General features: G+C 38.4%; 1 protein-coding gene across 1 annotated transcript; it reads right to left on the bottom strand.

Moving 5' to 3' along the window:
• Window positions 1-863: 863 nt before the first annotated feature.
• LOC124644610 lies at window positions 864-5,451 on the bottom strand. Its single transcript, XM_047184097.1, has 6 exons — window positions 5,318-5,451; window positions 4,037-4,478; window positions 3,212-3,517; window positions 2,595-2,739; window positions 1,854-2,014; window positions 864-1,010 (listed from the first exon to the last, which is right to left on the bottom strand). The coding sequence occupies exons 2-6, from the start codon at window positions 4,413-4,415 to the stop codon at window positions 880-882; spliced, it is 1,122 nt and encodes a 373-aa protein (XP_047040053.1). The 5' UTR covers window positions 4,416-4,478; window positions 5,318-5,451; the 3' UTR covers window positions 864-879.
• Between the last annotated feature and the right edge of the window lie 11,579 nt (window positions 5,452-17,030).

Here is a 17,030-nt window from a genome sequence, read left to right as displayed (position 1 = left end):
AAAAAAAAAATACGTTTTTGTTGAAAGTTTGGTCTGTATCTGTAAGCTTTATATATTTTTTTAATGAAGAGAAAATTCTTTTTGGGGCCCCAGTTCACGGACATCAGAAAAATCAGTTTGACTATTACAAATGTTTAGTACTATGATTTTTTATGTTCAATCTTCAAAGCCAAATGTTGATTTACGTTTATATTGTCGGTGAACTCTTACCTTCGTATTTCGTAAAACGCACGTAAATGTCGGTCCTGCGCCTGATCTCTTTCCGGTCGTGTCGGATTGCCGACCCATCGGGCTATGAGAGTGAAGGAAAAGGGAGTGCACCTGTGTCTGTGCAAATGCTTGTGCACTATAATATGTCCTGCGCAGTTGGCTAATCTCCTTACATGAGAACAGCCGCCGTAGCCGATAATCGGCTAAGAGGACTTTTAAAAGCCTTTTTGCAATAGAGATGTTTATATTGATTAGTAGTTTTTTAATTTTATTTTCTTCTTTGTTTCAGAATATCACAGTGGCTCCACAAATTGCGGTAAGGTCCTTTTTACCCTGTCAAAAATATAAAACATACTTTGTACTTTGAGCCTTTATTCACTTTTAATTGATGGGTCCGGCTGTCATTTGAACATCTTTGGCAGTCGTTACGGGTAGTCAGAAGCCAGTGTGCCTGACAATACCCCTTGGTAATTGCCCGGATAACTGGGTTGAGGAGATCAGATAGGCAGTCGCTCCATGTGGCACACTGGTACTCAGCTGCTAAAGTAAGACTGGAAACCGACTCCAACACAGTTGGGAAAAGGTTCGACAGTTGATGATGATGACGAAATACAGGAGTAAAAAACCTTTTATCAAAATCCAAAGATGAAAAATTTTCAAAATAATAATTTATTCTATCAGTAGACGCCCTTTTTTATCCACTACGCCGACTCTTTGCATCCAACCGATGAAACCTCGGTTGGACCTCATATCAGCTTTCTTATGTCCAATGCATTCGGCCAGAGGTCTTTTGTGCCAAACTGCAACAAGAGAATAGGTTATTAATATACCCTATCCAAACTCAAACTCAAAAACGCACTTTACGAACGTCAAAAACATAAGACAGCCCCCAAAACGCCCGCCCTTCACCACTTCCTATGTGTTTTTGCTGGGAAGAAGAAGTGGTGGAACAAACTCCCCAGCAACACATGTCTGTCTGTTAGGTAGGAAGAACCGGAATTTCGAATTTGTATCCATAGAGATAAGTTACTTTGGCCCACGGCCCAAGTACCTCCATAGACTACAAAAACGTCTTTATAAACCGCTTAAGAGGAGATTTTAAATGCGTTTGTTTTTTTTTTATGTTTGTTCGCGAATATCTCCGTCGTTTACAAACCTATTTTAACATTTTTTTTTGTTTGAAAGGATATACCTATGTACTTGCCTTTATTACTATCATTGGACGTGAACAGTTATAGTTAACAGTTGTATTAAAAAAACTGTCATTGTATTGTCGATGAATTTGAATGGAAAACATAGACTCGCTTCTAGTTGGTCTGCAAAAACTGTTTTTCGAAGTCTGAAGACTGCCAAAAGCAGTTGTTGGTGGCCAATTACCGGCCTAGTACAGTCAACTTCAGGTCAGTGGTAACAGTTTTATAGGAAAATCATACTTATTACTATTGAGTTAAGGTAAATGACAGTTACCACTAATGTGCAGTCTACTGTACGTATTATAAAAACGTTTGTATGTATGAATGGATGTATAGATATCCTCTTTCACGGATTTTTGATGAAACTTGACAGTTTATCATCTATTTTTTATACAAATCCAAGAAGTAGATAGAAACCACAGGCAAAAGCTAGTAGACACAAAAACTCACCAACGCCATAGAAGCAGGAGTTATGATCCAATTTACAATGGTTCAGAAACACTCTCTTCTGTCCCGTGTTAGATGCAGCACATTGTGGGTCATAGTCCTCTGGGCAGGACAGTGGACATGGGTGTGAACAGAATTGACCGTTATAGTTCATTGTCATGGACCTGCAATCAGAAGATAAAGTGTACAATAATATTATATTTGAAATAGACTGAAAATTAGACTGACAATTTACTAAAATAGGAGCACGTGAATAGCAGGACGCTTACAACAACGGTCAAGACTGGGGCCGGAAACAGACCGAATAAAACGAAACAAGGATTTTCTTTAAAAATCCTCTTATCGGGACAACTATCCTGTTTAGTCTGCAGTGTGGGTTAAAACAATTACTAAGTACAAAAAAAGGACATCTACAGATCGTTTTTAGTGTGACACAAAACGAATCGTATACTTGTGACCTCCTATATATAGACCATACATAGAAAATTCTTTGATGTACATAAATTATTTAAGCCAGCAATTAGTTTTTTGGATTTCCATCGAGTTTTTGGAAAGTCAATTTTACAAAAGACAGTCCCCAAGGTTTTGCTCGTGGCAAAGTAACAGCCGCACGAATTGATTGATAAAAAACATTACCCTCCTTCTTTGGCAGTCGGGTAAAAACTATTAACGCTTTTCAACCATCTTGTCATGACGAGTTCCTCCGCGTTTCGGTAGGCACGTTAAATTAAATTAATGTCTTACCTTCTCGACGCTGAAACCTTTCTGGTGTCAAACTCTACTTTATCTACAGGTTTCTCCGGGTAAGGTTTTGGTTGGTACGGAAAACCTCTGTCCATGTAGTGAGCACCTATAGTCTTGCAACGGTCTACTGTCACTTGTTTATATCCTGGAATAAAATCATCATCATCATTAGCCTTTTTGCATTGAGATCAGCCAGCTGCGCAGGACATATTATAGTGCACGCACATTTGCGCAGACACAGGTGCACTCTCTATTCCTTCACTCTCATAGCCCGATGGGACGGCAACCCAACACCACTGGAGTGAGATCAGGCAAAGAATCAATATTTATTGTGTTTTCTGATGCACGGGTGTATCCGTCATCAACTTTTACGCTTTGGGCTACTTTGAGAAGGTTTCTTAAAATACTCGTCAGAAATTCTGATAACCAGTACCAAGATTTTGCAAAAATAAGAGAGATCGGGGTTCTAGGGTAACTGGGTTGAGGAGATTAGATAGGCAATCGCTCCATGTGGCACACTAGTATTCAGATGCATCTGATTATACTGGAAGCCGACCCCAACATAGTTTACCAAAAAAGACATGATGATGATGAGATTTAACTAAATAAATACTCACGGTTAACTTCATACTTAAACGCACAGTTAACTTTCCTAAAATAACAATCATTTAGAAACAGTCGATATCTCCACTCATTATTAACGTATTTTGCTCCACAAGTCGACCTAATAGTATTATTGCAGTCCAAATCACTACAATTCAGTTTCGTCTTGATAATAAAATCTTCTTCGTTATATTGGTTATATTGGTCTTCTACATTATTGTACTGGAATTCACTTCTTCTCCCATTTTCTTCTCTTTCTCTCACTTTCTCTGTGTCGTGGTTTTTGCCGGATATAAATACTATATCTTCGTTTGGAGTATCTGTAAGAGTTTGAGAATTTCTTGGTTTAGCTCGTTTTATTGTATGCCTAGCTGTTTCACAAACGTGGCTTGAGACCTATTTTTTGCAATCGGGTAAAAAATATGCCTATATTCTGCCTCACGCTAAGAGTCCGACATTAAGACAGAGTTACATTTATAAAATTGTTAAGATTAAACTGGTAACGGGGGTTTGTTACTTTAATTTATTCCTTGGAGTTTTGCTTAAATTACGTGGATAACAAACATAAATGTTATTAAAGACTGAAAGCAATCTTTCACAGAGGAACACATTTTTTTTTAAAAAAAAGAACAAAGTAGTTAAAAATCGGATTTTCCAAAAAAAATTACTGCACTGTAAATGAAGTACATGAGAAATTACTACGAAGACTAAGCATTTGGACAAAAATATCTCACCAACTTTGACTTCAAGTATAATTTACAAAACATTAATCACTTACAAAAAAATCCTGATTCGTACGGTAAAGTCGGAATACAAAACGAAAACAGCAACAAACTTACCCGCATTCTTTTCAACATGAAAATTCTTATTCATAGCATCATGCACAGTTCTCATATTCATGATATCCTTAATTCTCATCCCTCTGCCTTCATCGTCACTATCCACCCTTCTATCCCTGTCATTCGGAACAAACACCACGCTTTCCGTCTCATCATTATACCGGATAGTTGTCGACACCGGATTTGAAATCCGTATTGTCGTTCCCGGATCTGTTGATGGTGACGGATTTACTGTCGAAACCGGAGTTGCTCGTTCTAAATATGCTGCCTCAGCGTGTCCGGAATATTGTACAAAAATGTCGGTTTTATTGTCTTCACAATATGATCGGTTTATTATCAAAGTTGGTATTAAAACGGGTATCCAGAATTGGTGCCACATTTTTCTGTTTTTGAGAGGTTATTGCATGATTTGTTTTTGGTGGCTGGTTGTTGGAGGTTTCTCCTGTAAAAAAATGGGAAATTATATTTGTTAGTAATTAGGTCTTGAACGTGATTTTCCCGTGGCTTAGTAATAGTCGCTCGGATCGATGGATGGACCATCTTGTCATGACGAGTTCCTCCGTGTTTCGGAAGCACTTTAATTTGGTCCCGGCTGTCATATGAATCTATTTAGCAGTCGTTACGGGTAGTCAGAAGCTAGACAGTCGGACAATCAGTCTCAATAGGACATATTAGGCTGCCCAGGTAACTGTAAATGTAACCAGGTAACAAACGAAATCCTAACTAATATTATAAATGTGAAAGTAACTCTGTCTGTCTGTCTGTCTGTCTTTTCTTCACGCCTAAACTACTGAACCGATTTGTGTGAAATTTGGTACAGACATAGTTTGGAACTTGAGAAAGGACATAGGATAGTTTTTATTTCAAAAAAAAAAAAATAATAAAAAATAAAATTTATTCCGGACATATAGCGCCATCTATTGGTCAAACCAAAAATCTGCCGGAAGTCACTATTCCACGCGAACGAAGTCGCGGGCAAAAGCTAGTTAAAACATATACTCACCAAATGAAAAAACTTTAATAGTACCTTTATAGCTACCTAAAACCTTTTCCTAAGTCTGACAAATACTGCACTGGAAACCGCATTAAAATCGGTTCAGCCTACGTAAGATATCGTGCGCAAACATGTCTGCTTACATAGAAGCAGTCATACATTCAGGTCAAACTAAGCCTTTATTTCTGAAGTCTGTTAAAAGCACTCGTCACTAAAATAGGAAAAATGGGTACTTAACGCTAAAACTTACCTCTTGTTTTTCTCCGCAAAAAAAAATCAAAACTTACCTCTCGTTTTTCAAAATTCCTCTTATTAAAGTTTGTTTCTCTGTTTTCAAAATTCTCAATAGACGTTTTTTTCTGAAAAACAGCACTATGGTTTAGCAAACTGCCATGTACTATGGTAGATCGGTAACTTGTAGCTCTCTTATCGAAAACTCAACGGGGTTTTTAAATCCTTATCGACTGTTAGGCGGTATTGTTACGTTAATGACTTAGAGAATATAGCTTGCTGGATACGCCACACAGTCAAACTCATTATCATCTGCCTAACCAACTATGTTGGTGACGGCTTCCAGTTTAAATGGATGCAGCCGAGTTCCAGTGTGCAACATGGAGCGTCTGCCTATCTGACCTCCTCAACCCGGGCAATCTGGTTGGCAAGACTGTTTATCAGACTTTCTGGCTTAGGACTATCCTTAACGACTGCCAAAGATGTTGAAATTATAAATATACATAAATTAAAATCATTTATTCAAACTTGACTGCTAAACAGCGCTTTTTTGAACATCAAAACAAAAGACAGCCCAAGAAACACACATCATTACCACTTCCTATGTGTTGTTGCTGGGGAGAAGTGGCGCAACAAACTTCCCCGACAACACATGTCTGTCTGTAGGTCTGTAGGTTGTAGAACCTTTCAACAATGTTTTCATATAGCTACATCCTTTACAACACTATTAAAAAAAAATACGTGTGGCACTCGGGGACTGCCGCGGTAAAGCTATTGCATAGCATTCTGTATCAACTTATGCAATTATAATTATTAATAACTAGCTTCTGCCCGCGACTTCGTACGCGGATCCTGTCCCTTATGCCAGCGACTACGGGGTCAGCAAAATCAAAGATCTGAACCGTCTGATATTGAATTTTAAGGGCCCGTTGACTTGAAAACAACGGAATACGGATAAACATTAGAAACGTTCCATATATTTAATTAAATTGGACTAAACAAAACGCTGAGAACTGAACCGCAATAGGCGTGATCATAGGGATAAAAGTAGTGATTCTAATAAGTCTGCATTTAAGTTATGTGGCAAAAATGTTACACGTATTATTACGTAAAAAAACATTAAATAGATGACAAAGTCGTGGTGACTTAGTGGAAGTCGTGGTGGTTTAGTGGGTAGAGAACCAATCTCTCAAGTATGAGCGTGCGTCTTTGATTCCAGGTCTGGCAAGTGCCTGCCAATGCAACTTTTCTAAGTTCGTATGTACTTTCTACGTATATTTTGGATACCAATAACCGTTATTTGGAGGGGATGTTAAACTGTAGGTTCCGGCTGTCATTGAACATTCTTGGCAGTCGTTATGGGTAGTCAGAAGCCAGTAAGTCTTACCAAGGTATGTTGGGTTGAGCGGGTAACCAGGTTGTGGAGGTCAGATAGGCAGTCGCTCCTTGTAAAACACTGGTACTCAGTTGCATCGTGACTGGAAGTCGACCATAACATAATTGGGACAAAGGCTCTTGAGATAATAACGACAATAATAATGAGATATAGGCACCGCAGGACATCTGAGGCTGATGACGGGGAGTAGCAACCCCGCGGGGCTATACTATATGCTGAGTTCTCCAGGGAGAGTATCCCCCATCTCCGGCCGGTCGGAGTGAACCATGACGGGGGTAGGTCTCACGCCTCTGGCTTGGCTTGGCCGTCCAGAGTGGAGTCGCTAGAGCAGGATTAGTAGCCCTGCTCGGAGGGTAGGTGCCTCATGGTAAGCACAGGGAGCGCGTAATCTGTGTTTAAAGTCCGCCGAGGTATCCTCACGCTTCAGGTTCCCGGGGGCCCAGTAAGTGAGGTGGCGAGTCTCCACCTGCCATTTTTACATGTACCATTGACATCCACTAACATCCCATCACAAATAGCCCAAGTAGTTTCCCTCAATAGTTAGCAATAGTTTAGCACAGAACCGGGGATTGTCTTTTTTTTAACGACGTCCACCGGTGAATGTCCTTGGGTTCATTTCTATAGTGTATAAAGGGATAATCGACGGTATTGTGTCACCATTTCATTAAAGTTGTCTCAAAAGGGCTTCAGCGTGTTGGCTTCGGCCCCACGTTTGCCTCCCAAAAATTCGGAACTCTGTAGTCCCGAGGTCTGGAAGAGACATACAAAATAATAATGAGATATAACGCAACAAAGTCGGAGAGTGAGGGCTCGTGACGCCACGTCTAAGTATGTAAAATTTGTACTAAGCAGTGACTTAACGAAGCGTTGTTGTATCTTCGTTATTATTTGTTTGTGAGAGAGAGAGAAAAGAAAAATACGTGTCCATTATTTTAGGATAGGATTCACCATACCTATTTCATAACATTCATTTCTATACATTTCAAGTGTAGTATTGCTCTTGAAGTTTCATATCAGGTGTTCCAGATCTTCGATGTTTATACATCAATAGAGAGTGCTTATCAGATTGAACCACTTTTGCTAAAACGTCATATCTTCATATGCTATAGTCTAGCTGGACTCCTGGAGTTCCACATCAGGTGTTTTACACCTTCAATTTGTATAAGTCAACAGAGAGTGCTTATCAGATTGAACAACTTTTGCTAAAACGTCATACCTCTATATGCTATAGTCTAGCTGGGCACCTGGAGTTCCACATCAGGTGTTTTAGATCTTCAATTTGTGTAAGTCAATAGAAAGTGCTTATCAAATTGAACAACTTTTGCTAAAACGCCATACCTGTATATGGTACAGAGAAGCTGGGCTCTTGGGGTTCCACATCAGGTGTTCCAGATCTTCAAATTTATTATCTCAACTAAAAATGCTCATCACATGAAACAATTTTTGCCATGGCACCATTTTTATATCTCTTATAGTTTTGTTGGTCTGTTGGAGTTCTGCATCAGGTCTTCAAGTTTCGAAGATATATTATAGCCTATATGTTGACCAGGCTTAATACTGACACAACAAAGAAAAAATCATTGAAATCCGTTCAGTAGTTCCGAAGATTAGCGTGTACAAACAAACAGACATACAGACATACAGACATACAGACATACAGACAAACAGACAGAATTTTTTTTTTGGATTTGTGCTCCATTACTGTTTCTAAACCCCACCCAATTATTATTTTTTAAATATATTCAATGTACAGACACAGTTTTTTTACAGATTTATTATATGTATAGATTAGAAGATTACATTCAAGATAAAAATGCTTGGAAACATGCCGGTCCTGCTCCATAGGACATACTGACAATATTTAATTAATTAACAAATTAAAATTACACCAGCAAGTAAAATTGTATTCATCTTTTGATTATTTGTTTGTAACTTTGTACCAAAATATAAACCAATTTGTAAATGTGAACACCATTGTAACCAATTTGTAAATGTGAACACGCTTCAGCGTGTTGGCTTCGGCCCCACGTTTGCCTCCCAAAAATTCGGAACTCTGTAGTCCCGAGGTCTGGAAGAGACATACAAAATAATAATGAGATATAACGCAACAAAGTCGGAGAGTGAGGGCTCGTGACGCCACGTCTAAGTATGTAAAATTTGTACTAAGCAGTGACTTAACGAAGCGTTGTTGTATCTTCGTTATTATTTGTTTGTGAGAGAGAGAGAAAAGAAAAATACGTGTCCATTATTTTAGGATAGGATTCACCATACCTATTTCATAACATTCATTTCTATACATTTCAAGTGTAGTATTGCTCTTGAAGTTTCATATCAGGTGTTCCAGATCTTCGATGTTTATACATCAATAGAGAGTGCTTATCAGATTGAACCACTTTTGCTAAAACGTCATATCTTCATATGCTATAGTCTAGCTGGACTCCTGGAGTTCCACATCAGGTGTTTTACACCTTCAATTTGTATAAGTCAACAGAGAGTGCTTATCAGATTGAACAACTTTTGCTAAAACGTCATACCTCTATATGCTATAGTCTAGCTGGGCACCTGGAGTTCCACATCAGGTGTTTTAGATCTTCAATTTGTGTAAGTCAATAGAAAGTGCTTATCAAATTGAACAACTTTTGCTAAAACGCCATACCTGTATATGGTACAGAGAAGCTGGGCTCTTGGGGTTCCACATCAGGTGTTCCAGATCTTCAAATTTATTATCTCAACTAAAAATGCTCATCACATGAAACAATTTTTGCCATGGCACCATTTTTATATCTCTTATAGTTTTGTTGGTCTGTTGGAGTTCTGCATCAGGTCTTCAAGTTTCGAAGATATATTATAGCCTATATGTTGACCAGGCTTAATACTGACACAACAAAGAAAAAATCATTGAAATCCGTTCAGTAGTTCCGAAGATTAGCGTGTACAAACAAACAGACATACAGACATACAGACATACAGACATACAGACAAACAGACAGAATTTTTTTTTTGGATTTGTGCTCCATTACTGTTTCTAAACCCCACCCAATTATTATTTTTTAAATATATTCAATGTACAGACACAGTTTTTTTACAGATTTATTATATGTATAGACTAGCCGTTCCCCGCGATATTACCCGCGCCCGGTGTATTTTTTGCCGCTCTGGTACATGGTGAGCAGTAGCATCTACCTACACTTGGTATTGGTATACTCATATAAGTTATGCTACCCTGGTACATGGTGAGCAGTTGCAAAGTCAAAGTCAAAGTCAAATCATTTATTTCATTTAGGCCTTTACAAGCACTTATGAACGTCAAAATTATAACTAAGTTTGATTCTAGTTGCCCATTCCAAAAGTAGCTTCCTATGGAGAAGAACGGGCAAGAAACTCCATGGTTACTCTTTGGTTATGGTATTACAGTTTGTATGTATTGATAAATACAGTAACAGCATGCGAAGATCATGTAGAATCGCAAAGACAAATGAGGATAATGACAATTAAAATGCTACAATGGTGTTCACATTTACAAATTGGTTTATATTTTGGTACAAAGTTACAAACAAATAATCAAAAGATGAATACAATTTTACTTGCTGGTGTAATTTTAATTTGTTAATTAATTAAATATTGTCAGTATGTCCTATGGAGCAGGACCGGCATGTTTCCAAGCATTTTTATCTTGAATGTAATCTTCTAATTTATAATATGCTTGCTTACAAAGTGTGGCTTTTATATGATTGCATCGAAATTTCGTTATTGGTATACTTTACTAAGGTGAATTATGCTGTCCTAGTACTTTACTTTTGTGGTTCTGCCTCCGTGCCCGTCGAGTTGGGAGCGTGAGGTTTTTTCGTTACGGAATTTCTGGATTTGGTCCCCGCGCTCAAGGCCTGCGATAGAAGCTATGCAATAGCTTAAAAAAACATACAATAAAGTTAGCCTATCTCAGCCTTTGTGAGTGATTATCTCACGTTTGGCTCAACCAATTTTGATGCCATTTTCAGCATAGTATTTTTCAGACTTAGGAGAAGGTTTTAAGCATTTCATTGCTGTCGGTCTTTGTTAAGCTTTTTGCATAGACATTTAATTTTGTGCTGATTGCGATTCCAGTTTGTTCAGTGCTCTAAGTGCAATAGTTACGTTTTCGTTTCTTAGCGAATGCAGGTGTATTTAATACGTAATTTTGGCTGACTCTCGTAATAATTCACGCAACGGATATTGTTATGCGTTTTTAGAGTTAACCAACGGGAATTATGTAAATAGGAGATAACTGCAGATTTACTTCTGGATAAAACTTAGCTTATTGCAAATGTGTATCATAATACTGCAGCGACGAGCTGTCTTTCGCATACCTTTGGCCTTCAGAACCAAATAACTCTGATACGCCATAGCTAAAATCATTTCGTCTGTCACCGGGCGGTATCGTCTCCCTCTCTAATATTCTTAATTTCATGAACCATAATACTAACACAGTTGAAACTTTCAAAGAAGATAATAATACGTATTTTTGTTGCCGCTGTGACAGCAAATACTGAAGAATGCTAAAAGAAAATAAATATTTGAGGGGGCTCCCATACAACAAACGCAACTATTTTAGCTCCGTAGACGCTTGGAACATTCACATGTAATCATTTTACTTTAAAAGTATATTACAATATGACTTCTATATAGCAGACCTATTAATACATAATGTTACGAAACTTTTGTGGTAAAGTACGTTTTCCAACCCTCAATTTAATTTGAAGTGGCGCCATCTCTTAGTCAACCGTCGTACTACTTAGACAACTAGTCTCCTTACCTACAAAACGAAGGAAAGCGCTTTTCAGTGAAATACTCACCTTAGTGTAACGTGAAAATGTCAATAGATGGCGCTGTTTTCAAAAACGAAGATACTGCAACGCGCCAAATTAAATCATCGTACTATACAAGCTGTTGATTTGCATCCGTGCCATATTCAAGGAGGTAATTATGCTAATGATTCTCGACCCAAATCAATAAAAAAATTGGTACGTATTTTTTTTTTCTTTATTTTTTTTTTCGGAATTCCGTAAATGTCATCTAGCCTTATTTAAACTTGGCGCGTATGTTACTGGCGTTAAAACCGTGCTGCACCCTCACACAAACTCAAACACAAAGCATACGCAACGATCACTCATAAATTTCATTCATAAAATTGGATTACTTCGGAAATACCACGACATTACAATGACAAAAAAAGCAGTACATATTAGTTATTTCCCATCTACTGTAATTCCAATCGATTATTTACGTATTGTATGTCCTCCTCCTGAGCTATGGCACAAATGCAAATCAACACCTTGTATAATTGATTGAAATAAATGCGTCGTCCAAGCTTAGCTTTCGTCATGCTTTTAGAGCGCGCAGACTGACAACATTTTGTCGGCCGATAGTTGATTTGGGTTTTTAAATCAGTATGAAGATGAATGGAACGGCTGTCATTGAACATCCTTGGCAGTCGTTACGTATAGTCAGAAGCCAGTAAGCCTGACACCAGTCTAACCAAGGGGTATTGGGTTGCCCGGGTAACTGGGTTGAGGGGGTCAGATAGGGCAGTCGCTCCTTGTAAAGCACTGATACTAAGCTACAACCGGCTAGACTGGAAGCCGACCACAACATAGTTGGGAAAAAGGCTCGGAGAATGAAGATGAAGATGAATGGAAGTACACACGTAACAACGATCAGGTATTTGTTCGGTATCAGACCGACTAAAAACTTTAGTCGACTTAACGATTTCAAAAAAAAAAGCTATAGGCAAACCACACCTGCTAAATTGTCCGAACAAAGCCTGAACATTTGATTTGGATAGGTATTCTTGAGTTCTAAAGTTACAACGAAAAGTGGCATTAATTTTTGTGTTTATACAAGGTGTTGATTTGCATTTGTGCCATACTTCAGGAGGAGGACATAAAATACGTAAATAATCGATTGGAATTACAGTAGACGGGAAATAGCTAATATGCACTGCTTTTTTTGTCATTTTAATGTCGTAGTATTTCAGAAGTAACCCAATTTTATGAATGAAAAGTATGAATGATCGTTGCGTATGCTTTGTGTTTGCGTTTGTTTGAGGGCGCAGCACGGCTTTAAGGCCAGTAACAGACGCGCCAAGTTTAAAATACGGCTAGATGACATTGAAGGAATTCCGAAAAAAAAAAAATACTTACCAATTTTTTTATTGATTTGGGTCGAGAATCAGTAGCATAATTACGTCCTTGAATATGGCACGACTGCAAATCAGCTTGTAGATTTGAGCACAAACGAAATATCGGCCGACTAAAAGTTTGCAGTGTGCAGTGTGCAGTCCTCACTGTCCTATTTACGTGGTGGATTTTAATAGATGTTAAGTTGGTTTTAGAAAAGTAGTTTTTGAGGTTCCTGTGACTGAATAAATTTGGGCATAAGTAGGTAACGTTGGCATACAAAAGTAGGTAAATACTTTAATATTTTGGTTATAAGTCTATTAAACTTAGAGATACTTCCACAGGTAGATAAAGGTGAACCTAATTTTGTCGCAAATTCCACTTGATTCCAATATAATAATTATTTATTTGCACATTATGTAGTCATCATCATCCTCCTGCCCTTATCCCAATTTCATTTGGGGTCGGCGCAGCATGTTTTCTTCTTCCATACTCTTCTATCTGCCGTCATCTCACAAGTAACATTCTTTCTTACCATATCTACTTTCACACAATCCATCCATCGTTTTTTTGGTCTTCCTCTTCCACTATATCCGTCCACGTTCATACTCATCACCTTCCTCACAACATGACTCTCATTCCTCCGCATCACATGCCCATACCACGACAGCCGGTTTCCACGCAGTTTTTCTGATACCGGCGCCACTTTCAAACTTCCTCTTATATACTCATTCCTCACTCTATCTATTCGCGTAACCCCACACATACCTCTTAACATTCTCCTCCATTCATTGCACATTATGTAGTAACCTATTCAAATAATAATCTATGACATTCTCTCTCTCTTTCCTGCTATGCATCCCACATGGTGGTGGGGTCAGCTTTCCTTATTTTTCTTCTCCACTTCGCTCTATCCGTGACGTCGCTCTCGGACACCTGGCACTCTTTCAAGTCTTTCGACACTACGTCCCGCCATCTGGTCTTGGGGCGCCCTCTCGATCTTCGACCGGGGATGGAAAGTTGCAGAGCCAAATTTCCCACGTAATCAGGTGGTCTTCTCTTTACGTGTATCATAATAATAATCTATGACATTCAATTGTCTTAAAACATTCTAACTGTGTAAAAACACCTTTTTCGACAAGTGTTCAACAGACGTTTAAAAGTTTTCGTGGTACGATGGAATGTCAAATTTCAATCTTCTTATTATCTATCGACCAGTGTGGCTGTTACTTTGCCACGAGCCATGTGAAAGCATAATATATGAAGTGAACTATGTAAAGTACAGCTTAAGGCATAGTTTGGTAACCGACATCGCCCGTTTGGGAGTAACTTTGACTATTCTCTTCCTGACCACATGGATATTATGATATAAGTTGGTACCCGTGGTTTTACCCGGATCTAGTAGTTATAGTCTACATCTATTTATATGTATGCTAATCCAAACTAATATTATATATGCGAAAGTAACTCTGTCTGTCTGTCTGTCTGTCTGTCTGTCTGTCTTTTCTTCACGCCTAAACTACTGAACCGATTTGTGTGAAATTTGGTACAGACATAGTTTGAAACTTGAGAAAGGACATACGATAGTTTTTATTACAAAAAAAAAAAAAAATTATTCCGGACATATAGCGCCATCTATTGGTCAAATCAAAAATCTGCTGGTAGTCACTATTCCACGCGAACGAAGTTGCGGGTAAAAGTTAGTCTATAATATAAAAATGAATCGCAAAATGTGTTGGTAAGCGCATAACTCAACAACGCCTGGACCAATTTGGCTAATTCTTTTCTTGTTGTGTTTGTTATTGTCAGGAGAAGGTTCTTATAAAAAAAAATAGGGTAAAGTGGAGAAGTCAGTAGACGGGAGCGAAGCCGCCGGCAAAAGCTAGAATAATATAAAAGTAATATTTTTAACCTACTTCAAAAAATAATGTTCTCTGTTAGACTTGTTAGTATGTTTGTGCGCGATTATCGCACGCCTGGCTGAATCGATTTTGATGCGGTATTAGTATAGAATTTGTTACACTTAGGAGACGGTTTTAGGCGTATTATTCAATTTTTTTGTTTGTACCAAAAAGGCTCCGAATTTACTGAAATAATTTGAAAACTATTTCGTTTTTGGAAAGGTCTAGACACACGGCAGTGTGTCCGCCAAGTTCGAGCAAAAAAAGCGACACACCGGCCGTGGGTTATATTACACGAACCATTTCGGGCCAAATTCGACCCCCCTGTAACTCAAAATCTATTTTATTTACGCATATCAAATTTCTAGTATCTATTGAGACCCCCTCACTTATCTAAAATACAAAATTTCATTAATATACCTATTGTAGGTCTTGAGATATTGACGTCAGAAAATCGCAATTTTTACTATACACTCACTGACTGACTGATTCACTGACTCACTCATCAAAAACCTAGACCACTTCCAATGGTCGTATTGACTTGAAATTTGGCATGGATTATGTTATGTTAGTTTTAATAGAAAATTAAATACTTGATTCATTGCGTTTAGTAGGTTTATAACAAGGTGTATGAAAACTTTCCAAGTAACATCATTAAAAAGTAACTATTTTTAACTGAGGTATGTGTATGGAACTTGGTACTTATTCAGATCTCACTTCTTTTATAGGCGAAGCATTCCCATATTATCGAACTTGGCAGTCTTTCACATTTTTGTTTTGGGTGGGATTGAGTATTCCTAAATAATATAGGCTATATTTAAATGTCAATTCTAAACCGTTTTAACTCCCGACGCAAAAAGGGGCCTATTACTTTGGTCGCTTTGTGGCACTATAACTTTTAAACGAATAAATAGATTTAGATGATTTTACACTGTTTTAGTTATTTTGTCTTTGCTCCAAATAGCATGAATTGGTACCTATAATTTTAGAAAAATATAATTATATTATATTCCACTCTATAGATGATAGATATAGTGAAAGGGGACGACCAAAGAAACGATGGATGGATTGAGTGAAAGTAGATATGGTAAGAAAGAATGTTACCTACTTGTGAGATGACGACAGATAGAAGAGTATGGAAGGAGAAAACATGCTGCGCTGACTGGGGATAAGGGCAGAACAATATACGGTTCTTCAAACCATACAGACAGAATTGTGTTGCTGGGGAGTTTGTTCCACCACTTCTTCTTCCCAGCAAGAACACATTTAGGAAGTGGTGAAGGGCGGGCGTTTTGGGGACTGTCTTATGCAAGTTTGACGTTAAAAAAGTGCTGATTTTTCAGCCTACTTTTGATTTTGGATGATGATGATAACAATAATAGTCCATTCTTCTAGGAATGCTAAGACTTAAAGTAGTTCCCACGCTACCCTCACAAAACCGCGGTATACACCTTGTATATAACATAGCTTATATACTATATATACTACATAGAGTAAGGTCGTAGATACTGGTAGCCCGTCGGCGTTACAGGAGCTAATTAGTGTCCTAGTCCGTACCGTGAGGAAGGGGGTTCGAGTCCATTGTTACACGGTTTTTAGGAATATATTTGGGTGAAATTATCGTTAAAGTAATCAGGTAATTTGGAGATTTCACAGTTTTTCTATCTTCTATAGTTTCCAGAATATACAGAGCTTTCACAATAGCGGTTTTTTTTAAATATTTACAACAAGTTTCCGCCCGCGGCTTTGCCCGCGTAGAGTTCGGTTATATCGCGTTTCCAAGAGAATTCTTCAAAAGTCTGGGATAAAAACTATCCTATGTTCTTTCTCAAGGTCAACTCTATCTCTGTACCAAATTTTATTAAAATCAGTTTAATGGTTTAGACGTGAAAGCGTAACAAACAGACAGACAGAGTTACTTTCGCATTTATAATATTAGTAGGGATTACAATTACCAGTTTCTGTTTAGAGCCTTGCCTCATTAGGACGCCAATGGCGACGTCGCCGGCTACGTATCCAAGCAGTTACTATTGAAATGTATGGAACCTAACACACTTGGCGACGGTTTGGCAACGTCGCCAAATTGGAAGCGTGGCCACGAGCTACAGTTCCCTACGTGGCTACTGGCTACTCTGGCAGCTTGGCGACGTTGCCACTAATATGTACACGGTAAAGTGCACCTCCCTCACTCAGTCGCCAGTGTGGTCGCCAGTCAGCGTGCGATTTCTTCAGCGACGACGTAAACAATTGACGGTCAAGACGCCATGGCCACTCGAATTGGCGACCTTTGGATGCCAAAAGCAGCCAGGCCTACGCC

This window comes from Helicoverpa zea, chromosome 30, assembly GCF_022581195.2.
Source record: "Helicoverpa zea isolate HzStark_Cry1AcR chromosome 30, ilHelZeax1.1, whole genome shotgun sequence".
Taxonomy (NCBI): Eukaryota; Metazoa; Arthropoda; class Insecta; order Lepidoptera; family Noctuidae; genus Helicoverpa; species Helicoverpa zea.
Note: the sequence above shows the minus strand (reverse complement) of the source record. Positions and strands in the feature narration are given on the sequence as shown.